The 26,989-nt window shown below is 42.8% G+C and overlaps 2 protein-coding genes across 2 annotated transcripts; both read left to right on the forward strand.

Annotated features, from left to right (window-relative positions):
• Window positions 1–8,406: 8,406 nt before the first annotated feature.
• On the forward strand, window positions 8,407–17,420 carry UBP15 (ubiquitin-specific protease 15). The gene is made up of 12 exons (XM_078575015.1): window positions 8,407–8,603; window positions 8,870–9,268; window positions 10,152–10,404; window positions 10,688–11,101; window positions 11,204–11,292; window positions 11,950–12,035; window positions 12,134–12,296; window positions 12,850–12,973; window positions 14,957–15,114; window positions 15,206–15,290; window positions 15,632–15,844; window positions 16,760–17,420. The coding sequence occupies exons 2-12, from the start codon at window positions 8,952–8,954 to the stop codon at window positions 17,249–17,251; spliced, it is 2,394 nt and encodes a 797-aa protein (XP_078431141.1). The 5' UTR covers window positions 8,407–8,603; window positions 8,870–8,951; the 3' UTR covers window positions 17,252–17,420.
• Window positions 17,421–17,699: 279 nt separating this feature from the next.
• Window positions 17,700–18,708, forward strand: LOC144702938 (putative pentatricopeptide repeat-containing protein At5g08490). Its single transcript, XM_078574964.1, has 2 exons — window positions 17,700–18,284; window positions 18,340–18,708. Exons 1-2 carry the CDS (start codon window positions 17,700–17,702, stop codon window positions 18,706–18,708), a joined length of 954 nt encoding a protein of 317 aa, XP_078431090.1.
• The last annotated feature ends 8,281 nt before the right edge of the window (window positions 18,709–26,989 follow it).

A 26,989-nucleotide genomic window follows, 5' to 3' on the forward strand; every position in this document is an offset into this window, starting at 1 on the left:
ACTGGACTTGAGCGGTTCATAGCTGAGATACATGAACGCTAAGCAATGAGCATACTTTGGTGGTAATTTGATTGCATAACTGATAGACCCTTGTCAGGATAATGTTTTTAAAGGTCCCAAAAAATTGGGGATAACTTCCAGTTAAATTTTTTTGCCAATGACTCTTAACTACTTTATTCATAAGTGATGAGGCTTAGGTCTTGTTGGTTTCCATCATCTAGCTGAAGATCAAATACATGTTAGTTTTATTTATCTTCATAATTACTTTAGAATATTCTTGATTTTCCATAATAATCTTCAATTTTTTATCCCTCTGTTCTAATAAAAATTCCACGGTTATAATTGGTGAAATTTTAGAGCCATATGGTTCTAACTTGGGATACTCCCTTACAGAGACCACAACAAACAGAGAAGTCTATAGTGAGTACTGATATGTTGTGTTAAATTAATTCTCTACCCAATACACCCACCTTAAAATGTTAAAAAGGTTACAATGACTTTGTTTTAAAAGGTTTAAAATGTGAAAAATTCCATTTTATGTGTTATTTTATTACCAGATGATGTGGATGACTTTGGAACACCTTATCCCAAAGAGGATACAATAGACAAAGGCATGCCACAATCTAATGACTTCCCTGGTAAAATCTTATGCCACCTTGACATTAAGAGGATGGTTCAATGTGTTTAAGCAGATGTATGATAGCTGAGAGTAACATGCTATTTTGAATATATATATTTATATATCATGTATGTTATGAGTTAATTTTCACGAAACGCTCATAACTCTATGTCACATTAGTTTAAAATAATTTATCATATTTTTAATAATGAGGTTCTAATTTTCAAAAAAATTCCAGTATTTTTGTGAATTTATTCTGGAAGTCATAATATAAATTTGGATTTATTTAATTCTCCCTTATTTATAATTATTTTAAAACTTTTAGCCATTTAAGTGTATCCATTGAAGTTCATAGATCGTATGCTTGTGGCCCTCTAGGTTAGTGTATCCATCTAGTCAATAACTTTGATGGGCCAATAACATTTATTGGCCGGTTTTATTAACTAACTCTATTAAAATATACAATATTTTATCAACTTAATCCAATCGACATGTTAAGTTTCCATCCTTAATATACTGAGTAGCACCTCGTGCTCTAGAGTATACAAAGTAGCAAATGAACTCTCTCTCATGGAACATTTACTATCATTATTAACATATCCATCCATCTATAATATTTATTTGGTATCTCTGGTCAAGGGGTCACTTATAAGACTAACATGAATCAACATGATTGACGTTCAGGTATAATACGACTAAGGGATTCATACCGATCATTTCAGTCAATGCTTTCTCTAAAGAGCACCCATTGTTTGTCCTTGACATCTCTGCTCTAATGGCCCCATGATCAGAATTATTTATCATATAATTATGATATGATATGATATGATAATAAGGTTGCTTAACGAACACATAATATCCATCAGCTTGACTTTAGCTCTAATGACTTTGTCATCTATTTTAATTGGTATCCATCCCAAAGTCCATTTCAATGAGTTTGAATGGAACTATGCATTTCCACTATTTATTTTAAATTAATCAATTGTAGTAGGAATAAAGGACACAAAATGGGATTACTTTTGTACCGTGAACTTACCAAAAATGTCAATTTCTCCACAATATTATGAACTTGTATTTTTCGCATCAGATTGAATATGGTCAGTAATAGTGTAATGTTATTCTAGGACCTCATAGATGATGGTCACAGTGGCCTAATATCCAAAAAAGGGATCTGAATTAGACTTAAATCATTTTTACTGGCACAGAGCACCAAGCTTTGCTCTCAATACACCGATTCTCCATCTCAGTTGCCTTCCTGGAAGACGAACTCGAGTTCTATGTCATGTTAACATGAAAGAGGAACTGATTGTGAATAGATGGAATGTGCATGCATCACAAAAACTGATCAACTGAAACGAGCTCTACATACAAAGTCAGTGGAAACTAATGCAAAGTGCATCTTTTAAATAATCTTAATATAAGAAAGTTATTTTACAAAGCAGGCCAAAGAGGGAACAATTCCGAAATGAACACAATCAAAGCGCAATATTTCCTCAGAAATAAAGTCATCATCCAAGTGGACAGTCTCTCCTTACGGCAAGCCCAATAGTCCAAGTATCCCACTTATAAATAGTAGTACTACCTGACAAGGAGATAGATGCCACTTTATTGGAGAAGCCATAAAAAGGAACTCTGAGGTGAATGAGACAAAACCAGCAACGAAGCAGAAATAGAACAGCATATATGCTAAAAGATAGGCAGAGAAATGGATGGATGGATATTAATAGCTAGACAGGGAGTCTTCAGAGAGAGAAAGATGCATCTCTCTAGATTCTTCATCACTGCTGGCACGCAACGTCTTTCAAAAAATGAGAGATGGAAGTATAAAAGTCCTCTCTGCCTCTATAAAAGTCACGTCTCATTCGGCGACTATATTTATGAATACCCGTAAGAAAAAAAGGAAGGAACCTTAGATAGATTTATCGAATGTGTGGAAAAAGATAAAACATAGATGTGGAGAAATTTATAGAGAGAAAAGAGTGAGAAAGGGATATAGAAAAAGTGCAAGATCGATGAAGAGAGTGTGAGAGAGATGGAGAGAGAGATAACCAGAGGAGAGAGAGACGTGTGGGAAGATAGTCAGAGAGAGCGACATGTATCAATATACGGAAATCAAGAGAGAGAGAGAGAGAGATAACCAAAGGAGAGAGATGGGCGTGTAGGGAGATAGTCAAAGAGAGCGACATGAAGAATCAGAGAGAGATGGGCGTGTTAGGAGATAGTCAAAGAGAGCGACATGTAGAAATATACGGAAATCAAGAGAGAGATAACCAGAGGAGAGAGATGTGCGTGTTAGGAGGTAGTCAAAGAGAGCGACATGTATAAATATACGGAAATCAAGAGAGAGAGAGATAACCAGAGGAGAGAGATGGGCGTGTTAGGAGATAGTCAAAGAGAGCAACATGTATAAATATACGGAAATCTAGAGAGAGAGAGATAACCAGAGGAGAGAGATGGGCGTGTTAGGAGATAGTCAAAGAGAGCAACATGTATAAATATACAGAAATCAAGAGAGAGAGAGAGAGGGAGAGAGAGAGATTACCAGGGGAGAGAGATGAGCGTGTAGGGAGATAGTCAGAGAGAGCGACATATATAAATATACGGAAATCAAGAGAGAGAGAGATATATAACCAGGGGAGAGAGATGGGAATGTAGGGAGATAGCCAAAGAGAGCGACACGGAGAAATATACGGAAATCGAGAGAGAGAGAGAGAGAACCAGAGGAGAGAGAGAGAGGCGTGAAGGGAGATAAAGATGAGCAATGTGCAGAAATATACGGAAATCGAGAGAGAGAGAGAGAGAAAGATGTGAAGAAATATACGGAAATCGGGAGAGAGAGAGAGAGAAAGATGTCTAGAAATATACGGAAATCGAGAGAGAGAGAGAGAGAGATGCCTTCCTAGTGGCGATATGAACATGTCAGACAACGAAGTGACAGATGAAGATAGTGTGAAATAAGAAGAAAGCGCAGACTACTAGAAACGAAGATTAGACAGATAGACAGACAAAAAAGTAAGAGGGATCTATAGAAAGTGCGATGTATATATACTGCATACAGTATATAAAAAAGTGAAAGGGAGAGAGAGAGATAAGGAAATAGATATAGAAGGCCTGCATAGAGTGTAGTGAGAAACATGTTTAGACAGAGAGCGATAAAGCTGGAAAACTGGCGAAATCAAGAAGAGAAAGGTGTACAACTGTACATATTGAGAGCGGAGTTCTAGAATAAGAAAAAGAAGCGGAGGAAGAAGATAAGGAGAAAGAGCGGAGAGAGAGTGAGAGGCAGGCTGTATTCCACCAAGTAATTACATTACAAAAAAAAAAAATTACATTACACATTGGTTGAAATTTATGTTAACATATAGTAGGTTATAATGGAAAGGATTCTAATGGATCATTTCCTTGTTTTAATCTTAGCCGTTATTATTGGTTACGAAGGCTATGTTGCCTGTCTAGGATTGAATTCTAGCCATCTATCTTTTTCCTTACCTATATTTGATCATAGATTGAATCCAGGTCACTAATTCTCTTAATGAACGTAGGGTACATATCCATTTATTATTAGTAAACTGTTCTTTAAATCCTATTGGTGGATGTAGATTTTGACATGACAGGGCCTCCAAGTTGAACTCAATAAAAGAGAGAGAAATATACGGTAATCGAGAGAGAGAGAGAGAGAGAGAGACAGAGAAAAGAGGAAGGAGGTGATCCAGAGAGAGAGAAGAAGAAGAAGAAAAAGAGAGAGCATCATTGCAGAATGAGAGAATGAGAGAAAATGAGAAGAGTGTGAGGAAGAATTGTGGGACAGTGCGGTAATAATGACGACAATGAGATGAGGTGATGGCGTTGGCGATGACAATGCCTATGATTGAGGGTCTGGAGGAGTGTGGCAACAGTTGTGGGTTGGGTGGATGGACAACAGAGTGGAAGTGGGATAGGTGATGGAGCAAAGGAGGGAGGCAGGTGTTGAGAATGATACTGACTAGCAATGATAGGTGGAGGTGGGGCGATGAGCTTGCTACTATCGTGATGATAGGCGGAGATGGGGCGATGATAGGCGGAGATGGGGCAACGAGCTTGCTACTATCGTGATGATAGGCGGAGATGGGGCGACGAGCTTGCTACTAGCTAGCGATGATAGGCAAAGGTGAGGGAACTGATGCATGATGGCAGCTAAGGGCGACCGTGATGACGAGGCCAACTGATGTAACACGATGGTCTGAATCGACGCTTCGAGAAGAAAACTCTAAATGAGAAGTAACGAAATTATGAAGTAGCGTATATGTTTCGAGAGAATAGTAACGAGAAATACGACGATCGTCAAACGACTGGAGACGCAGTTCAATTAGGCTACACGTGACGGGTTATGCCGCGAGCAGGCTCCCAATAACCAGGCGGACAGATCGAAAGCCTATGAGTGGAGGACAATCTCGTCCAAGAGCGTCTACACCGTTTACGTAAGCTTGCAGGTTAGAGATCAGTACTGAAAGATGTAATCAATGCTGTAAAGAGGGGAGAAGATAGAACCTTGGATTCAGGCTGACTGAAAGGGGATAGAAGGGTGGTGAAACTTGCAGTCGACGGGCAGACAGAGGGCAACGCGACCACTTCACAGCTTTTTCAACCTCAGAAATCGTTACTCTGGATTGAATGATATTCACGGGCGTACGCAATAGGCAGTAAACATAAATCACCGACGGGAAGAAGAATGTTACCACCGCGTGGAGCTTGCGGATGAAAAGTCGATTAAGAAAAGAAATAAGTCGATCGTCAATGATTCAACCAGAAGAAGAAATCGCACTAAATCGGCGATTGAGTGATATGGGTATCGTTCTTCTTCAGATTCGTATGATGGCAGCGAATTCTTGGACGTTGTCGGAAGGAGAAAAAGGAGAGTAAACTCTGAACACCTACGATAGCCCGAGTGTGAAGATTCCAGGGCTGATGACCGAGAGCAGAACGGAGAGCGATCAATTAGTTAGTAAAGAAACAAATTCAACACGACAAGCAGGACAGGAGGAGCACGATCAGATGAGAGAAATCATCCTGTTGCTATGGCGATTTCATCAATAAAGAGCCATTCTTTCGTAGACCTTTCTCCTTATTCTTCTACAAGATTTTCCTCTCTTCTTCTTCAGAAACAATCACGATGATAAAGAACGTAACTGCCAATAACCAAGATGGGATCTGCAAATTTTCAAACAATGACTTTTGGAGACTCTAACAGAAGAACGTGGGAGCTTCTATTTCTTCCACAGAACACAAACTAACGCAGCGGTGGTTCGATTCCTCAGCAGATGATTACTGGTACGTTCTGGAGACGATCAACACCAATGAACAGATGAGAATTCCTCTCTTCTTCTCGTAGATTTCTTCTTCTTGAACACAATAAACACTTCTTCTTCTTCTTGAACACAATAAACACTTCTTCTTCTTCTTGAACACAATAAACACTTCTTCTTCTTAGAGACAAAGTAGAGCAATGAACAACAAAAAAATAACTGCCATTGATGAAATGAGATCGGGATTTCTTCAAATTCTGACTTCCTCCTTTCTCCACGTCCCCTCTTCCCTTCTTTTACTGGGGAAGTGGCAGTTGTGGGGGAGGTGGCCCTATTGGGCCCCCCTCTTAAGGGAGAGCCTATTGGGCTTCCCTTAAGAGGACTCTTTAGGAGAAGAGAAACCCAACAAGGTTTTTTTCCCCTAAAGAGGACACTAAATCAAATTCAAAGAAAGAAAACATTCAGGAGGCCGGTACTTGCGCAGGAGGGGCCTTCCATCAGTCCAACAACAATGAAAACAGAAAACAGGAAAATTACTTCCAGAAGTAATTGACACGTATCGAGTCAACGATAGTGGAATTGTGGATTCTTCACATCGGCTCGGGTTCCGCGACGGGGCTGACGACGGGTCTGGGCACATTCGATTGGATGGTCCTCCATCACCAACAGATCGCAAACAGTGGAAATGAGGCAGATGACGACAACAACTCGTAGCAAACGAGAGGAGGAGAGCTTGGCGCAGGAGTGGCGGCGGCACGGCAGCGGCGAAGCCCACAGGGTGAAAACAAAGATTTTCTCTATTCAAATTTCACCAGTGTGTACGTCGAGGGGGCTTTTATAGCCTTTTCCCTTGGGACTTATGGAATTACAAGAAAAAAAAACCAAAGATTTTGAAAGAAAATAAAATGAAATCTAAGGTCCACTACTTTCTATCCTGTTATGTGGCGCCACCATTAGGGTAATCGTCAGCTTTCCCTACTGTTCTCCACCAGCGACGAGCTTGCTACTATAGCGATGATAGGCAGAGGTGAGGCGACACACTTGCTACATGCAAGCAGCATTTGAGATGGAAATGAGCCGATTTCATTTAGGCTACTTGTTGGGAGCTACAGGCAGCAGTGGCGGCTATCCAGGTGGCAACCCCCTAGTGAAAGACGAAAGAAAATTTCATTTAAAAAAATTTACTAATGTCTGCATCATGAAGGTCAGACCTTTTTCTAACCTCGTCCATGAGATTTTTTAAAGGAAACTGAAAAATGAACTATTAAAAAATGGAGTCAATATGTACGGAGAGAAAGGGAGATAGAGAGAGAGGGAGAGAGGGAATGAGAGAGAGAGAGAGGGAGGAAGAACGAGGGAGAGATAGAGGGAATGTGAGAGAGAGGAAGAGAGAGAGAGATAGAGAGAGGAAGAACGAGGGAGAGATAGAGGGAATGTGAGAGAGAGATAGAGGGAATGGGAGAGCGAGGAAGAGAGAGAGAGATAGAGGGAATGGGAGAGCGATGAAGAGAGAGAGAGAGATAGAGGGAATGGGAGAGCGATGAAGAGAGAGAGAGAGAGAGAGGGAGGGGGAGAGAGAGGGAGAGAGAGAGAGAGAGAGAGAGGGGGAGGGAGAGAGGAAGAGAGAGAGATAGAGGGAATGGGAGAGAGAGGAAGAGAGAGAGAGATAGAGGGAATGGGAGAGAGAGGAAGAGAGAGAGAGAGAGAGGGAATGGGAGAGAGAGGAAGAGAGAGAGAGATAGAGGGAATGGGAGAGAGAGGAAGAGAGAGAGAGATAGAGAGAATGTGAGAGAGAGGAAGAGAGAGAGATAGAGGGAATTTGAGAAAGATAGAGAGAGGAAGAGAGAGAGCGAGATAGAGGGAAATGGAGATAGAGATAGCGGGAATGGGAGAAAGATAGAGATAGAGAGAGGGAATGAGAGAGATAAAGAGAGTGAGAGTGAGGATGAGAGAGACAGAGGGAGGGGAGTGTGAGGAAGAGAGAGAGGGAGAGAAAGGGAGAAAGAGAGAGAATGAGAGAGAACGCGAGATAGAGAGAGAAAGGGAGAAAGAGAGGGGATGAAGAGAGAGAGATAGATGGAGGCTTTCTGGGCCCCCAGCCGTGGCCTCGAGGACGTCTGCAAGAGTAAGCTGGCCGCGTTGACGTCGTACACTCCGTCTCGCTGGCCCCCCCCACTCATCTTCTTCTCCAGCCATGGCTCCCCGTGGGTCCCCCCCCCCCCAGGTGCCTTTCTCTCTCTACCCCCCTCTCTCTCTCTCCTACTCTCTCTCTCTCTCTCTACTACTACTACTCTCTACTACTCTCTCTCTCTCTACTACTACTACTCTCTACTACTCTCTCTCTCTCTACTACTACTACTCTCTACTACTCTCTCTCTCTCTACTACTACTACTACTCTCTCTCTCTCTACTACTACTCTCTCTCTCTCTCTACTACTACTACTCTCTCTCTCTCTACTACTACTCTCTCTCTCTCTACTACTACTACTCTCTCTCTCTCTACTACTACTACTCTCTACTACTCTCTCTCTCTCTCTCTCTCTCTCTCTCTCTTCCTGCAGCAGCAGAAGCAGCGTCTGGCCTGAGTGTTTGGAGGTACTTTGGCGATAACGGGGAGAAGGGTCGGCGCAAAATAGCGACTTGGGAAGTGGGCAAAGCCGGAAGAGCAACCGCCGGACGATGGTGCCGAGATCCGACGACAGGTCTCCGATCTCTTCCTCCCTTCCTTGCTCGATTGATTCCCTTGCTTCCTCGCCTTCTTCCCCCCACCATTTAGGGCAAAAATCCGCCATTAATTAGGGTTTTCGGGTTCTCCGATCGCCATCGATTAACCCTCTTCCTCCCCCGTCTCCCCGTTTCCCCCAAATCCTCGGAAATCTCCCCCTCTCTAGATCTCCACTCTAAGCATTAACAATGCGCTGAAAAGATTCGTTCTTTGTTCGTTTGTTTGTCCGTTTGCTGGTTCTAGAGCGGCGAAGAAGTGGGGAGAAGGCTGGTGTTCATGGAGAGGGTAGGAGAGGGGGGCTGGAGATGAGCATGGTGGAGGGGACATGCTCGAGCCAAGGGAAGCCGACATACCCGCCCTGTTCTTGTTCCTGGTCGTGCTTCCCATCGTTGCCTACGTTCTTCTCGGCAAGTGGAACGACGCGGCGAAGAAGCATGCCAGAATAAGCATCCTGGCCAGACTCGCCGCCGAAGAAGCTCTCAGGGCCGAGGCCGCGGCCGCTGCCGCCGACGTCGTCGTCGTCGCCGCCTCGTCTCCGTGCCCGTCTCCGCCACGTGTCGCGACGGGCGGCGGCCACCTCTGCGCCGGGTGCGGCGGCCCGGCGACCACTCGCTGTTCCAGATGCAAGTCCGTCAGATACTGGTATGATCCATGGAAATTAATTATCATCTTTACACGCTGATTGATAATTCAGTTTTGTAGAAACTTTGGGTTTTGGGATTAGAAACAATCTATCTGTGACATTTTATTCTTCTTGCAATTTAGAAAGTGCTAAAGGCGTTTCTATTTGCCTATCAAAGATCTTTTGTTTGTTAAAAAAAAACTTGTTTGTTCCTTCGAAGAGCGCTGTTTCTTCTCATCTTTTCTTTTCGACTTGTTGCTACTTGGAAGAAAAGAAAAGGGAAAAAACATTTCTCTCCGTAAGTCAACCGTTTTTATTTGGATAATAAACAAGTTATATTGTTGTTTGTTCTTTTCTTTTCATCTTCTCGGCACTTGAAAAGTAATTGCGTATTTGATGATCCTTACCCTGTATTTTGGATAGTAAATAGATTATGACATTGTTTATTCTTTCGTTTTCTTCATAACGCTGCTTAGAATGCATAAGACACATTTCTCTCGTCTCTTTGCAAATCGAATAGCTTTTTGATAATAAGCGAACTATGTAATTGTTTCCTCTTTTCTTTCCATTTTCTTGGTACTTTAGAACGCAGAAAAAATGTTTTGCCTCCCTCCCCAAATCAAAGAGCCTTTGACGTATTTGATGAAAAAGATCTCTCATCTGCCTCTCCCTGCACAGTTTTACTTATAACCGCATGTGGCCTCTAATTCACATGTATCACTTTTCCCGCCTGTCTGAACCTCCTCCTTTGATAAGCCTTCCTAAAATGCTTATCATTACTATTTTGTTGAAGAAATCATTATTTTATTCTCATCTTCATACTACTAGAATACATTAAGTCATGTTAATGACCGCAAATCAAAAATCTTTTGGCATTGTGTTGAATATTTTCTTTGAAAACAGCTCAGGGAAGTGCCAGATACTTCACTGGAGGCAAGGGCATAAGCAAGAGTGCCAGCAGCAGGGCAGAAACTCCACGAACAAACCCCGAAATGAGGCTCTGACCTCAGACATCTCAATCTCATCGCCTGATCGAGATACATCAGAGAGAAACTTTGATGCGTTGAGAAATACAGACGTTCCTTCTGGTTTGTCCGACGGAGGATCTGACATTGTCTTCTCCAACACGAGAAATCAAACTCCGAAGAGAGTAAAGGTCAGTGATGAATGATGAGTTATTTGAAATCAAACCCACGAGCTTTATTAAAGTTTATGTAACATCTTGTAAGATTCAGATTATTTTTTGTTTTGAAACTTTTAGTTTGGGAATGTAAATGTAGTCTTTCCAAAATTTTATAGAGTATCTTGTAAGATTCTGACTAATTTTCATTTCTTACATCTTCAGTCAGTGGAAGTCATAGATTCTCGTCAAGTTTTTCTTAAAACTTTATGTAATATCTTATAACATTCTGACTATTTATCATTTCTGAGATCTTCAGTTTGGGAAGGTCAACTTCATTCCTTCGCATGAAACGCCCAAACATCAAAATGGAAGCTTTCCTGCTGCAGCATCAGCATCATCCGATTCCATCCCATGTCCTTCCTCTATGGAGAAGCTTTCCTCAAGCCTATCTGACGGAGAGAGCAATGTAGAGTGTTGGGCTAGTAATGGGAAGGTGGAACCAGATCATGCTAATGAAAGGACGCCGACTAAGCTTACAAAACCGCCTTACACACTGGAGCCGTCAAAATATTCAACACAGAAGTCGGCTCTCAAGGGGTCGAGAGGGAGCTTGCACATGGGTTCAAGTGGAGATGTTGCTAGCGCTTCAAAGGCTGAAGAAGTGAAGACAATGTCTGTGAAGAAATCACCAAAAGTCGGAAAGCCAGGTGACAGCGTGAAGAGAATCAAGGTCTGGCTGCCTTAAAGATTCTTTGAATCATTTTTTTGGGATTAGCGCCATTTGTAAATGAGGGTTAATATTCTTCTGCCTCTTTTGCTAATCATTTAACAGGTGCTTTTTCCTTATGAAGAACTGGTGAAGTACTTCCAGTGTGAGGTTAACGATGTCTCCCCGAGAGGGCTACTGAATTGTGGGAACAGGTTTGCCTTGTTTAGTCCGTTTCGTTTCTTTTTCCTGTGCAGTTGAATATCACGACTTTGCTAATGGATTATAAATTATTTTTGTTGGTGGTGTGATAATTTGCCAAGTAATATTATATTCGCCCTTATTATATCATATCTTAGTTATCAAATGCACTGTTATAGCATATAATTAATTTGAAACTAGTTAAATACGGTTTAGAGCGAGAGGCTTTTCGTATGGATTTTATGTTATTTTACTGGAATTCGCAGTTCTTGTTTTTTATGCTTATTTTTTCGGAACATGTTTGCCCCGTTTTGTCTCTTATTTTTTCTGTTCTTACTAAAATTTTATTTATTAACCTATTTCCGACTTTGCTTTTCAAGTCTAATTCCACGGACATGCATCTTTTTTCTTCTGAAGGCTTACATATACGTCAATTTCTATCAATTTCTATTCGTTATTGTAAGGTTTTCTATTCAAAAAATTTTGTTAGTGGCGATCACCCGGCAAAACAGTGGTGACCAATCTATTCTAAGATAAAGTTCTTTTATCCCTTTAAGGTGTCTTACAATCGATTGTGAAGCATTCCCTCTTATCAAGTTGCCATTTAAGATTTTATCTCCAATCAAGTTGTTTTTGTAAAATGTTAATGATGGAATTTATCGTTTTCACAGCTGCTATGCCAACGCCGTTCTGCAGTGCTTAACCTCCACGAAACCCCTATTAATCTACCTTTTGAGGAGAATGCATTCAAAAAACTGTATGTGTCGCTCATCTCTCTCTTTCTCTCTTTGACATCCACGTGCTGATCAATTCCATCTCTCTTTCCTCTCTCTTTTGTGTTTGAAAAATTGCTAGGTACGGCAAGAGATTGGTGCCTAATGTGCGAGTTGGAACAGCACGTTTCCATGCTCAGGGAAACCGGGGGCCCACTCTCTCCCAGCAGGCTCTTGTCCAACATGAGAAACATTGGCTGCCGGATTGGCAGCGGGACCCAGGAAGATGCTCACGAGTTCTTGAGGTTCATGTTCCTCTAAAACTTTCTTCTCTTGTAAGGTTTGCTTTGTCCGGGGACGAGATGATAGAACAAGAGTAGAGGGGGCGCCATCTTCCTCATCAATCATCCAGGATTTTTCATCCTGTTCAGATTCATCTCGACCGATGTCCAGCTTCCATGGATGGCATGTGAGACATGTCGCGGGATGCATCCGTGGACACATTGCTAGCCGTCCCGTCCCAAGACCGTTCCTTCTGAGGTCATCCTTGGGACGAACTCGCCTAGGCCCATTTCCAGTTCAAAACATGTTTCCATTGCAGTATGAGGACCTTGACCAGACTGCAATGGAAACATGCTTTGTACAAGCTCTTGGCCAGATCAGTGGGACATTACAGTATTTTCTTCCCGGAGACAAATACATTGTTTCTCCGGATATGGTATACGTGGGATGACAGTATCATCTCGTCCTTAGTCAGGAGACCTGGGGTGGGACAAAAATGTCTTCTCGTCCTGGTGGGCAAACTTAAGAATCTCTTGACATTCTGTCGGCGTTATGAATTAGTTTACCGTTTTGCAGGCTATTAGTGACATCGATGCAGTCCATTTGCCTTGAGGGTCTTGGTGGGGAGAAGGAGGTTGATTTGGGGCTGCAGGAGACAACCCTGATACAACAGATTTTCGGCGGGCGCATCAGATCAAAGGTCACATATTTTTTGAGTTTTGGTTCTTGCCATCTCTATTTTGTTGATTTTTATGTTTTATCAATATTCATTTTGCGCCTAATTCGTAGGGTTATTTTCATCATTTTAGCCCTCTTTGGGCATTTTGGATCTTTTTCCTTTTGGTCAGTTTTCTCCTTCAAATATTTGTAGCCTTTTACCCTGGGAGGGCACTGAAGAAGTATCAATTAAGTATCATTTCTACCTCGCCAGATCTCCAGCATGCTCGTCCCCAGTCGATACCTGATACATTCCGCTATTATTCAAGAATGTTGGGTTAGATGAATCGTGTTCCTTCCCAAATTAAGAACCAATGGGAGTTCACATCAATATCTTGAATCAGATAGTGTGTTCACACTGGACAGAAGAATAGAGAGAGAGTCAGGAGATAACAGGAGAATGGAGCATCTGGCCAGATCAGCTGCTGAGCTCTGAGAGTTGAGAGGATCTCCCTCTCCCAGGCCCAGTCGCGGCTCACTTCTTGAAGAAAATGAATTGTGTCAGACTGTTCCCAGCAAGTGGATCTGAGTCGAGTATAGCACAGAGATGTGTCTGAGAGGGCAGAAGAGGCCAAAGCAAAGGAAGAAGGAGGCTGCAGGAGCTCCAGCCCAGGGGCGGCGCCTTTAGGGAACAGAAAGAATGAACAGGAGAAGCATTTTTTCTTAGCGGCTAGGGTTTGGGCACTTAAAAGGCCCCCCGATTACATTTGTCCCACGTGGGGAGGTCCTTAAGTGGCCTCCCACGTGGGACCACTTACTCGACTAGAGTCCCACGTGTGACTCCTTAAACAGTGGGCCACACGTGGGAAAAAGGAGAGTAAGTTCGAGAAGGAAAGAGAAGGAAAAAGGAGAAGAAAAGGGGAGAAAAGAGGGGGAAAAAGGGTGGGCCACTTATAGATCTGTGGCCCACTTACAACAGACTTAGAGAAGAGGGAGAAGGGGAAAATAGGGATCTGAGGAGTCCCAGTCCAACAAATTGTCTCTTTGACTGGTCAATGCTTGACTAATTTATAGGCTAACTGCTCTGACACACGTGGTGGTTGGCCCCTCCTTGGTTTACTCGTATGATTGTTGTGGGATCAGACCCTAGCGTTTCTTCCTTGCCCGAAGACCAATTGGTTCCCGATTGAAAACTGCTTATCGATGGCCGCTTGATCCCTCCCAAATGGCTTCAATGTTGGTTAGGTTCTTCTACTTTACGAGTAGCTTGGGACTGTCCCTGGTTAAACGACAAGAAAGAATGGTTTCTGGGTGCGCCTGCCATTTCCAGTCGTCAGAGAGATTTGTAGGATTAGACAAAATGACTTGATCATCATCAATGGCTTTGTGCAATTTCAAAACGGGAAAAATGGATTGATCAAGATTGTAATCTACGGGGCCAGTCTTCTTGAGAATTTTGTAAGGGCCTAATAATTTAGGAGAAACCTTTTCAGATGGCCTTTTGGCTTAAGATTTCATCCTATATGGACGAACTCAAATAGACTTCATCCACTTCTTGGAATTCCACTCCCAGTTTGGGTTTATCAGCTTGATTTTTCATGAAAGATTGAGCTTTCAATAATAGGATAGTCTCTCCTTCTGTTAAGAGATTGTCCTATGAGTCTAGCTGTGGGCCGGTGATCCGTTACCTAGTTTTTGAATGCTCATTGATACTTACCAAGGGCCTCATCATCAGGTTAGTGTCAAAGATGCCATCATGAATCAGAGTTTGGAGTATAGAAATTTTCAACTTACAAGGTTTTTTGTGTTGTCCATGATTATTTTTCTGCTTTATATATTGATTTTTCTGATTGTTCAAAAAAAATATATTGATTTTTCTGTTTTATAAAACTACCAAGGAAATGTCCGTCTGTACTTTAGCCTCAGAATTCTTATTAATCCTGGTAACTTATTATCTCTTGTATCATTTAGTTTTTCTTTAGGTCCTTTCTATGTCAGTGATGCTTACCATCGTCTTAATCATCAGGTGAAGTGCCAAAGATGCCATCTTGAATCGGAGAGATATGAAAACATAATGGATCTGACTTTGGAGATCCACGGGTGGGTAGAATCACTCGAGGATGCGCTCACTCAGTTCACTGCCGTAGAAGACTTGGATGGAGAGAACATGTACAGATGTGGAAGGTATGATGATGGGGATGATGACGATCATCATCTTGAATCAGCTTCAAGGCATGTTCTTGATGGTCAATGAGTTTAATAGATTTTTCCATAGGTGTCAGTCATATGTTAAAGCTAGGAAACAGTTGAGCTTGCACGAGATACCCAACATCCTTACCATCGTTCTGAAGAGATTCCAGGTAACTCCTCTCCTCCTAGATCAAAATTTTAGCCCTTTTTCCCCCTTTTTGTCAGTGGGTTAAGTTTTATTCCATTTTAATAAACTTTTAGCCTTTTTTCCAATTTTGGTCCGTGGGCCACATTCTTATTTCCTTTTTTAAATTAGGGGCATGGATAGACTTTTTAGCCTTTCTTTTCTCTTTCTGGAACTGGATCAGATTTTATTGCTTTTCATAAACATAGGCGATGGGTTGAATTTTCTCTCGACGATAGTTGGCCTTTACTTTTTGATATTGGGTTGACTTTTCATGGTGTTTGGGTTGACCCTTGAGCGATGACTTTGTGAGTGGATGATGATCAGAGTGGAAAGTATGGGAAGATCAACAAGTATGTGACCTTCCCGGAGCTGCTGGACATGATCCCCTTCATGACGGGCAGTGGAGACAGCCCGCCTCTCTACATCCTCTACGCTGTCGTCGTACACCTTGACACGTGCAACGCCTCCTTCTCTGGCCACTACATCTCCTACGTCAAGGATCTGCATGGTTCCTGGTTCAAGATCGATGATAGTGACGTAATGAACATCTCCGCCATCTCTTTCATCATCTTCATGCCTTGTCTCATTTTCCTCTACTGTGTTGTGGTCCGGACTGAAATTATCATCATATTCATCTTCATCTCTGATGTCAGTTCTTCCCATGTTTAGCATAATCATCATTATAATATTCATCATCGGCATCATATTCATCTTCATTTGTGATGTCCGTTCTTGCCCCTTTTTTCATTTTTATTGTCAACATTATCATCAACATCATCATTATAAATGGTATCATTATCTTGACCATCATCATATTCATCTTTATTCCTGGTGTCAAATCTTGATCATCATCGTCATCATTTGGATAGGTACATCATTGTTACCTTCATTGGAGTAATTTCAGACGTCATCACTCTTATCGTTATTATCATCATCTTATATTTAGTGTTTTCTGATCTCAATTCTGTCAGCACTGTTGACGACAAAAAGTGCCAGGATCATTATCATCTTAATTTTACTGTTTTCTGATCTTAGTTCTCTGAACACGACCGTGTTGAGTACAATAGCGTAGTCAATGCTATCATCGTTGTCATCATATTTTCACCCTTTATCACGCTTCTCTGTACTCTTTTCATGTCATCTCCGTCATCATCCTGATCATCTTCTTCATCCTTTGTGCCGTTTCTCTGTCGACTTTGTCATTGATAGTGCTGTCGTCATTGTCAGCACTATCAACGACAAAGTCATGATCACCGTGACCACTGACTTTGTCATTGATAGTTGTAATTGATAATCATGTGTATCATCATCATCGTCATTGTGATAATTGATAATGCTGGCATCAATATCAACATCATAATCACCTTTCCTATCGTCGTCATCGTCATTGGTAGAATCATGATAATCATCATAACCCATGATCTGAACACTCAAAACTATGATGACGGGCAGGTGCAAGCCGTGTCCTCGAGCCAGGTGATGTCGGAAGGGGCATACATGCTCTTCTACACGAGATCATTCCCACGGCCGCCGAGCTGCTCCTCAGCGGCAGCGGCGCCGCGGCGCAACGGCAGTGAACGGATGGCGGCAGAATTCTCTGATGCAACGTCGTCCAGCGACTGGTCCCTGTTCACAAGCTCCGACGACGCGTCCTTCACCACTGACTCTGCTAGCGACTCGCTCAGCCTCGCCGACCAGGCTGAGCCCTCGGTCATGGACTCCGCCGCCGCCATTTTCAGCCCCTTCTATGGCAGTGGTGGGCTAGCACCAGCAAGGTTGGTTGCTGCTGGGCAGACGCAGACCCGCTTCTTTCGCGAGACGAGGGGTCTCGTCCTCGACTCGGCTGTAGGCGGTGGCAGCGACTCCGGCAATTGCGCTGCCTACGCCTGGTGCGGCAGTGGCAGCGGCGAGGCGAAGCGGCACCGCCTTGTGGGAAGTGGGTAGCTGTCACCGCGTCTTTTTTTTTCAGCTGGGTGGCGGCTGATGAGTCATCGTCTTCTTTTTCCTCTTCTTCGATGGTGCAATGCAGATGGGTGGGAGGAGTGGACGGGTATCTAGTTTGCTGAAATCTTATTTAATTTTTTTTTTCCCTCTCTATCTCGTTATTTTGCTCTTCCTTGTCTCTTGTCTTTCTCCCTCTCGTCGTTCCCCTCTCGCCGTTCCCCTTTCCTCCTTACCATTTCTCTTAAGCCCCATTTACTGAAATAAATTAGATCATCACAAGGCGAAGAAACTGTGATTCTAGGAATTCGATTCTACAACTCCAAGTTCTCACTGATGCTGATTGGGCTGCGTCGTCAAACTGTGATCCTCTGCGGTCGCCCTCTGCCGAGCCCTGACCCTGACCCTGTCCTGGAACCCCTCAACCTGGACCACCCTCATCGCCGTCTTCATGCGCCACAGCGTCGTCCCCGACGCCGAGTCCGTCTTCTTCAGCCATGATTATCATGATGATGATGATGGGGATGATGATGGCGCTGACGTGGCGCACTGGGAGCTGATGGTTTTGGGGTACGCGTGGAACGGGCGGCTGCGGGAGGCTATGGAGCTGTTCCGGCAGTGGCGGCGGGGGCAGCGGAAGAGTGGCGGTGCCATCACTAGGGTGATCGGGGCGTGCGCACGGCTTGCGTTGGCGAGGCTCGTACGGGAATGCCACACGCGCACGGTGCGTGCGCTGGCGCCGGACCTGCAGCTCGAGGCGGCACTGGTGGACGCGTACTGCAAGTGCGACCACGAGGATTGGGCGCCGCGCATGTTCGCCACGTGCAGCTGGCGCGGCGACCTGGTCACATGCACTGCTATGGCGGCGGGGTGTGCCGCCAGCGGCCAGGCAGCGAAGGCGTTGACTGTGCTGGAGGAGATGGTCGCCGCCGCGACTGCCCCCGACCACGTGGCCGCCGCCGCCGCCCTCTCCGCCTGCTGCCATGTAGGCAGGGTCCACCAGGGCATTGACCTGTTTGTGCGGATGGTCAACAAGGTGGGGCCCGCGCGCTGGCGTTGACCTTTTGGCATGGAGGGGGTGGTTGAGGGAGGCCGTTGACTTGGCGGAGGTGGCCGGGGCCAATGGCAGAAGCCTGGCCCACGGGGAGGCGGTGCTGGGGAGGCTGGCCGCGGAGCGTATCTTCGAAGAGGAGAGGGAAAACGTGGGGAATTACGTTGTCATGTCCAACATCTATGCGGCCGCCGTGGACTGGGAAGGGGTGGAGGCCGTGCGCTGGTTGGTCAAGGGCAGGGCGTTGACCAAGCCCCCTGGCTGCAGCTGGCTTGAGCTTGAAAAGTCAACGCATGTCTTCGTGGAGATGATGTGGCCCACTCGGAGAGGCCCCACATCTACCGCGCGTTCACTATCCTTGACCTACAGATCAGGCAGCCCCCTGTTGATGACGATGAGTTTCTGTTGACCTGTGGGGACTAATTCCCACAACTTTCTCCCCTGTTGATGATGACGACTACTTGGGGTTCAGCTGCAGAGGCTAAATCCTTCAAGTGTCTCCCTGTTGACCACAACTTAGACCGGGTGTTGACCTGCAGAGAGGAATTCACACAACTGTCTCCCCTATTGGTGGTGCTGGAAACGACTTGGCATTGACCTGAGGAGACTAAATCCCTCAACTTTCTCCCTGTTAACCTTTAGAGACTAAAGCCCACCACTTTCTCCCTAGATGTTGACCATGACTCAGCGTTGACTTGCAGAGGCTAAATCCATCAAGTTTCTCGCTAATGACCACTAAGACTTGGTGTTGACATGCAGAGACTAGTTCCCAAACTTTCTCCCCTTTGACGACAACGATGACTGGGTGTTGACCTACCAAGAATTAATCCTACAACTTTCCCATAGCTGAGGATGACAACTCGATATTAACTTGCAGAGACTAAATTTCCACTACTTTCTCCCCCTTTACCATCTGTCTATTCCTCAGAGGCCAGAGTGTTGGCTTCTTCTTATTCAAGGAGTTTCATCTAGGACTTGCAGTTGTTATCGATATAAAATATAAGTACAATATGGTGATATCTTGATAGAAAAAATAACCGCATGTAAATATATGGTTGTGCGCGGAATGATAAGTAACTTTTGTCGTACTTTTTTCTAAACAAATCCTGGTCATTAGTTATTTGAGATATAAAATTTGATTCACGACTTTGAAGGGATCCCGTAGTGGTTGTCGTGAGAAGCAATTTCATCATCTTGATAATCTTTAATACACCTCTTGATGGCGCACACCATCGAGGATCGTCATCGACGTCATCCGCGCCACGCGCCCGCGACGTTGAAGACCGGGTGATCTTGCTCCGGTTATCCTTTCCCGTTTTCCGTCTATCTTTCTCTCATGTTTTTGCTTTTCTCCCGTTCTCGTTCGTCCCGTTTCGTCGTGTTTCGTCGCACTCGCAACGTTCGTCCCTTTGTTGCTTTACCGTCGAGGGGGGATGGGCCTCTCTCTACCGCCTCTTCCCCTTGCTTCTTCCCCCCTTTTTCTTCTTCTTTATTTCTCCCCTTATTTCCCCCTATTTTCCCCTTATTCTCGTCTTTTGTTTATAAAGGGGAGCCCATTCATAAGGGCTCCCCAAATGGACCCGTTATGGCCCACTTAGGGCCCATTTTCCCCACATATAATGGTGGAGATGGGCACCCTAAGCCCCCAGAGACCATATTTTCTAAGAGGCATTTCATCGAACAGATTGTGGTCTCTCCTTCGTGGTCCAGAGAAGAGAACAAAGAGAAGGAAGAAGAAGAGAGAAGAAGGGAAGGAAGCAGGAAGGGAAGAGAGGGAGGGACCGGTGCAACCCGAAGTCGCCGCCCCGCACCCACGGATGTCGAACTATCGCTGACCGAGCGCCCCGCCGCGACCCCGATAGCCAACGCCGCTCCCGCCGGCCGGCGCGGCCGCACCTGCCACCCGCGCGCGTGGACGTCGCTCCGTCGCGACCCCGACAGCCGCGAGGGTTCCGACGCCGCCAGTTGGTTCTTCACGTCGACGACGCCCCTCCTAGCCGACGGGTTTGACGACCGCCCGAACTGAACGGGACGGACGGTCCGATCCGACTAGGTGGTCGACCCGATCGAGTCGACCCGACCCGATCGATCGGCCGATCCGGTCCTACCGAACGACCAAACAGCAAGACCGACCGGTCATTAACCGATCGATTAGGTCGCTCGATCAACCCGACCGATCCGACCCGGTCGAGTGGTCCGGCCGATCGGCCGACCAGTTCAAACCGGTCGAGCCGACCGACGGACTTGCCCGTTCCAGACTTGCCCGTCCAACCCGGTCCGTGGACTTCGGTCGACCGTGCGAGGCTACGCGCGCACTGCCGAACCGTTCATTCTCCTCAACGTCCATCCTTTACGAGAAGCTCCGGCACCATCCGTTGCCCGTCGAGCCGCCGTGTCTCGTCCGGCGTCTCTCCACTCCACCCGCTCAGACACGCCACCGACGAAGACGAAGCCCTGCACTACGAGCCACCGTCGACGAGGTACGCCGTCCTCTCCGCCGCTTGTTTAATTTTTCCTTGCAGTATTCTTTCGTCCCGTCTCCACCGCGCTCGGGCTAGGTACGTGAGAGAGATCAAACGAGAGATAACTACGTCAGTGAGTGTCTTACCGGTACGGACGAGTACGTCTGTTACGTGCGAGCCCAACGGATTGAGTCCGTTCGGTCGTAGACGTCCTTGCCGCTCCAACAAGTTTCGAGAGGCCTCCGTTGCCCGGCGACTCCCGTCCAAGCTTGGAGCTCGACGCCTCCCTCGAGTCGGAGCCTGCATTCATCTTCATGTAGTTACATACCTGTTAGGGTACCGTCGGACGACGACACCGCCGTTATTCGATACTTTATCCTTTATCGCCACCGAGCCATCATACTCGGTGACGACCGGACGACGTCCTAGACGACGTCCGACATCACCTCTTCTTGAGATGGATTTGCATAAACTCAGACGCTTTGTTCTCTGTGCATGAGATGTCAAGCCTGAGTTACTTCATTTTGATTACTTCACCTGAGTTAAAACTTGATACGATGAAGAATTTAATGCATCAGGCGTAAGTTTGAAATCTCCATATTGATTTTCTGTAAAAACACAGAGGCAGCGTATTTTGATTAAGACTAGATAAATCTTGAACTATGTGGGACAAGTTAAGTTCACAAAAAGTTGCATTTCTAAGATATCAGATGAAAAAAGTAGAATTTAATGCTTGAATAATAAATGAGCTTTCCACCCTTTGAATCATAAATGATAAGAATGATATCATCAGCAGAGATAACAACAAAATTACGATGCCTATTATTTCTGTGGTAAAGATACATATTTCTTAAATTATTTCAAATGACACAAGCACCTGTGAAGATGGTAGAAATAATTCGCATACTCAGAATGTCAAAAGCTGGGGGTTCTTCCATGTATCCATGTGCTCATATTATTTTGGCTTTATCATTTGCCTAACTACTACTTGATGTGAATAATCATCGTCACTAGAATGTGTGAGATCAAATTTTATTTTGAACCATTAGAAATTTTCTTACATAGGACATTTTGTCAGACAACATTCTTCTTCCTCTCCTTCATACCCTGGGTTCTATTCCCCACTAATTTAGAGGTTCAAACACTTCCCTTGATGACATATATATGTATATCTAGCTCCAGAATGTTTCAGTCTATGTTCCTACTTATTATCAGGATATACCACGAGAGATGTAAGGTCTAATGCGGCTACCACAGAATATTTACTCATGGGTGTGGTGAGCTCTTCTATTATGGTCCTGTGTTTCTCTAGGCTATATGGTTTAACCAGGGGGAGGGAGAGATAAAACTTCAAGAGACAATGAATGGTCTTATCCAAATCCATCCATACATACAATTTTGAAATGTTATTATGAACTGAGCTCGTATCACAGGAAATAATGACTGTATGAACTGTATTTGTATCAATGTAATGATGCAGCTAAGTATTACGTTGTCTATGGGAAGGCAATTGTGGGATGAGTAATTCTAAAGTTAATTTTTTAGATTTGTAAACATTATGTATTAGAAAGATGTTTGAGAAAGTTAGAGCATATAATAATATCCCCAAATGTCCAACTTTATGGAAATTTTGTTGAACATACATTTCATTATTATTAAAAAATTTGAAAATCTCTTCAAGAAAAAATACCAAAAGTTGTTTGAAGATTGCATGCAAAGTCTTGATTCCAGTTATCTGAATGAATTAAAGAGAATCATCTTAGGATTTGAGTTATTGCACAAGTTTTTCCAGCACCAACCAATACAATCATTTCTGTCTTCTGTTTCGAGAAAAAAATTGGATCCAATATTCCACTAAATCAATTTTTTAAGGTCGATTGAAGCCATAAAACCCAAAATATTCAACCCTTCATACTTTCTGCAGATTGATATCTCACATGTTGATGACTTAACCTGTCGATTGTGTTGACAGACTTGTTATTAGTAAATCTATATGTTAAAACTAATCAATAAGATTTTACAGTAAAGACTTGCTGGGTCTATGGAGCAATTAACTAGAATGGTTCATGGCTCTACAATTTCACACAAATAGGACTCGTTGGAAGTTGAAGGTAACTCTTAAAGTGTAAGGATATTTATTAAAATATGTAGCCTCATGTGAGATACACCCACACAAGCTTCTCCTCCCATACTACTATGTAGGGATTATGGATTTGAACTGATCGTTTAATGATCGATCTGATCTGGCATTCGAACAATCAAATCTGAACCTCAATCAGACCCGGATAAATTTTGATTCGTACCTGATCTTTAGATTGGGTTCAGATAGAATTATTCGAACTTGCTGAATGTTTGGATCAAAATCAGGTTCAATTCGATTCAAACGTTCAATTTGGATCAGACCGGATGAAATGTTTGACAAGAAAAGAAAAAAGGAAGACATGTTCAGGAGCTCTTCCACAGACGTTCAATTTCAGGGGCTCTTCCATCTGTGTTCTGCATTGGGATTATTTCATGGGGGTGTTCTGCATCTGTGTTCTAAGGCATGTTATTGATTAAAATGTGATAGTTACAGTGAATCAATCATTTTCCTCTTCTGCAGTGTTGCATATGCATTAAGCATTTTGCATTCTGCATTATATACACTATGATTTTTAAGCACTCTTTATTGATTTATTCTTTTATACCCTGACTGGTTGAAAATTTAGCCCATTGTGTCTACTGTTAGAAAATGCAATTAGTGGATATGAATCCAGGCTTTACACATGCTTGTCAGGTTCCCTATTTTGCCCACATCATTAACCTAGTTGTCCAAGCTGGGCTAGCAAAGCTTCACATTCGAGAGCAGGCCTTCACAGAGAAGGATGATATCGACGTGACTCAAGAGAATGGTCTAACGAGGGATTCATCTGGTATGCTAGTTCCTTTTATCTTTGACAAGCTGTGTGATGAGTTAGATAGCTAATAACTATGATAACGGGATCTACAAATAGATCTAAAAAATATCGGGAGATATGCGCAACACTTGGCTTCCAAATATCAACAAATTTCCCCTTGACATGCCAAATCATAGTCATTGAGATTATGGGAAATTTTATTGATATTTGATTTTTTTCTTCAGAATAGAAATTGGGAAAGAATAGAATGTTTGAGTGAATAGTTCAATACTCACCTGAAATAAAAAGGCAATTTTCATTCAGATCATTGTACATTGTATAACTGATCAAACTGAATGTGTATATTACAATAATGGTCCAATTACCATCTGAATGAAAAAGGTCCCAAGCAAACATGTAGAAAGGTACCTATACTTCACAATTGTAATGTACTCCATTTCCACTTTAAATGTAAAAAAAAATTGTGGTCAACTCGAATTTCACTAGTATAAATATGAGTGGATATAAATGAAAAGCCTTAGAAACAAATTTATGGGGATATCATGTGCATGTATTGTTTGATTGTTTTTAGCCATCATACACGATACAAAAAAAAATCACACAACAAAAATATGATGAATCAAAACAATCCCTTAAAATAAAACAAAAAACAATCACCTTGTGTGGAATCAAATTCGCTATCATTTGGTTACTTGAACAAGTCTTTACAAGTTGCACAAATATAGAGATTCTAGGAGGCTCCATGAGGCACTCCTCGTCTTCTACTCTGTAAGTCCCACATTGATAAAGGAAATATTTCCTCTTTGTTCTAGTGGCACCAGATAGGGAAGGGGTACTAGAGAGAGGAGTGAGAAAAAGGATGGGGGCCAAGAAAAGCTCACATGAGAGACTTTGTTTAGAGCTTTATCCTATTTATAATTTATTTGAATTTTTTATAAAAACACCTATAGTTTGAGTTTTTCTTTGATGTAAATATGTGGCAGGCAAGCTGATCACATATTCCATATCTTGTTCATTGTTCATTTACATGTCCATGAATACATGCAATGACTAAGTCAATTATGATGAGATCGTCATACAAAAACCACTAATATTTTTTGCATGTGTTCTAAATATTCTTTCTCCAATGATAATAGAGAAGGACCTCAAAGTATACAGATATGATAACACTGTCTAGGCTCACACGTAGTGTGGATACACTAATGATATGTAGTCGGTGCTCTTTAACGGAATTAGTGCATCGAGTTGATCTATATAAATCTGAATGATATTATCCTAAAATATAAATCAGTTTGATTCACATCAGGATTTAGCAAGTAGTCTTTAGACCTAAGACTCCAAAGATATCTTATGGAAAAAATTCCTAATCATGAATATGGCCTACGAGTTCCTAATCATGGAAATCTGAATGTTCTTAGTTGGGGTTCAACAATAAGTTAGTGAAGATGATTGATTGGTCAAGATGGGATCTTTCTCCCTTAGTATAAGAGGAGATAACTCAAGGGTTATTGGTGGACGAAGTCCTTATCCAAGGCAATAGATTATAAGAGAAAAGTTCACTGACGATTTCTGAATGCATTAGGCAAAACTTTGATGACTAATTGGGGTTTGAAACTTGACCATACCAGAAATCATCCTAAGAGTGTCAGTGGGGGACTATACGTATGCAGTAATTAATGACAAATAAGTGATAAACGAGATATAATGAGCAACACTATTTATACTTTTCCTTATGAGATATGAAGAGCAAGGATCAAATTCATAGGAATCAAGAAAAAAAATTTTTAATTACTTTTTTTTGAATTTTAGATCTATCTCAAGAATTAAATATAATTTAATAAAATAAAAATATTGAAAACTAATTAAAAATTATTATATGGAGGTAAAAAATTATTAAACCTATTCATACTAGTTTATTCAATTTTATAAGATAATTTTAGACATTTATAATTAAAATATCATAGGTCGTGCTTTTGGAGCGCTGAATGATGTTTGACGGTGATGGATGTGAATGGAATAGCTAAAATATATATCGTTGTTGATTGTGACGGAAGTGATGGCGGATTCCTATCGAGAACACACAAAGTGTAGGCAAGTAATTATTATTTTACTGTCACCGAAGCAACATAGATGGATGTAGATTCACCCTAACAAGCAGTTAGAGTTGGAAGGTGTTATGTGTGATAATGAAAACCTTGGGTATCGAGAATGATAATTTTGGAAAAAGGATGAAGACGTGAGTTTTAAAAAGATGAAGGTCATACTAACTTTGTCGTCAAGTGCTCAATGAGACGAATGCTGATTTTACTTTACATATCTCGATATCAAGTTCACTCCTTTAATCCTTTACTCTTGGAGTGAAAGAATGGATCGAAATGATATTTTGAATGAACACATGCTCTGTTAATCACAAATAGGAACAAAATTCAAGGATCTCTTTTTTACAAGGATGGGGGCTCTATTTATAGATCTGAGCATTGGGTTCTGTGCCTTGGGTCAACCGTGGAAAATATGGTTTCCATGATATGGAAGCATGCAATTAATTCTCAATCAATCTATAAAATAACATATCACATTCACCTTGTGGGAAACTTAATCCATCCTGGGTATGCTCACTTTGAGATTGTTCTAAAGTCGTTCGCCTGCCTGACCTCAAAAAGTATCAACGAGATCACATGATCGTTCAAAAGCCACTCTATAGTCGTTCTTAAGTTGTTCACATGCTCCCTCTCTTTAGTTGAGTAGAGATGAGAGTTATGAAAGGGGAGATCTCAATTCTGGCTGGCCTGGTGCTGGAATATGAGTGCCCCTTCCATATTTATATTTTACTATTTTTTTCTCAAAAATCCATGAAGTAAAATATATTCACCAATGCCCCTATGATCTTATAAGTGTGACCCTCTAGGCCTATGAATCATTCTAGTTAATAATTTTAGTGTCCCACTAACAATAATTAGCCGACTTTATTCATTGACTATATCAACATATAGATTATTAACTACGGATCGATTTAACCCAATCGATGGGTTAAGTTTCCATCCCGTGGGTTGCCAAGCTACACCTCGTGTTCTAGAAGATACATAGTAGTGTTTGAACTCTATCATGGAACCTTTACCGTCATCCGTTACCATATATGTATAATCCATCATCCGCATGAGACTCTCAAATGACTTAGGGTACGGTTGATCATCAAACCCTAACAGGGATCATCGGAGAAATCCTTCTCCAACATCCTCACTACCCTGGCCAGGGATTTTATGCATCGTCTTCTTTGAGTCAATTTCCTCTCATACTGAGGGCGAATGATCTCGTTGTGACTACTCAATCACCT

The sequence above is a fragment of the Wolffia australiana genome, chromosome 5, assembly GCF_029677425.1.
Source record: "Wolffia australiana isolate 7733 chromosome 5, ASM2967742v1".
Taxonomy (NCBI): Eukaryota; Viridiplantae; Streptophyta; class Magnoliopsida; order Alismatales; family Araceae; genus Wolffia; species Wolffia australiana.

Bases quoted from the DNA above. Each gene is read 5' to 3' on its own strand.
- LOC144702938 (XM_078574964.1), top strand. From the start codon at position 17,700: ATGCGCCACAGCGTCGTCCCCGACGCCGAGTCCGTCTTCTTCAGCCAT. The intron at 18,285-18,339 runs GTGGGGCCCGCG...TGGTTGAGGGAG, and splicing joins TTGTGCGGATGGTCAACAAG to GCCGTTGACTTGGCGGAGGT.
- UBP15 (XM_078575015.1), top strand. From the start codon at position 8,952: ATGCTCGAGCCAAGGGAAGCCGACATACCCGCCCTGTTCTTGTTCCTG. The intron at 11,293-11,949 runs GTTTGCCTTGTT...TCGTTTTCACAG, and splicing joins CTACTGAATTGTGGGAACAG to CTGCTATGCCAACGCCGTTC. The intron at 12,036-12,133 runs GTATGTGTCGCT...AAAAATTGCTAG, and splicing joins GAGAATGCATTCAAAAAACT to GTACGGCAAGAGATTGGTGC.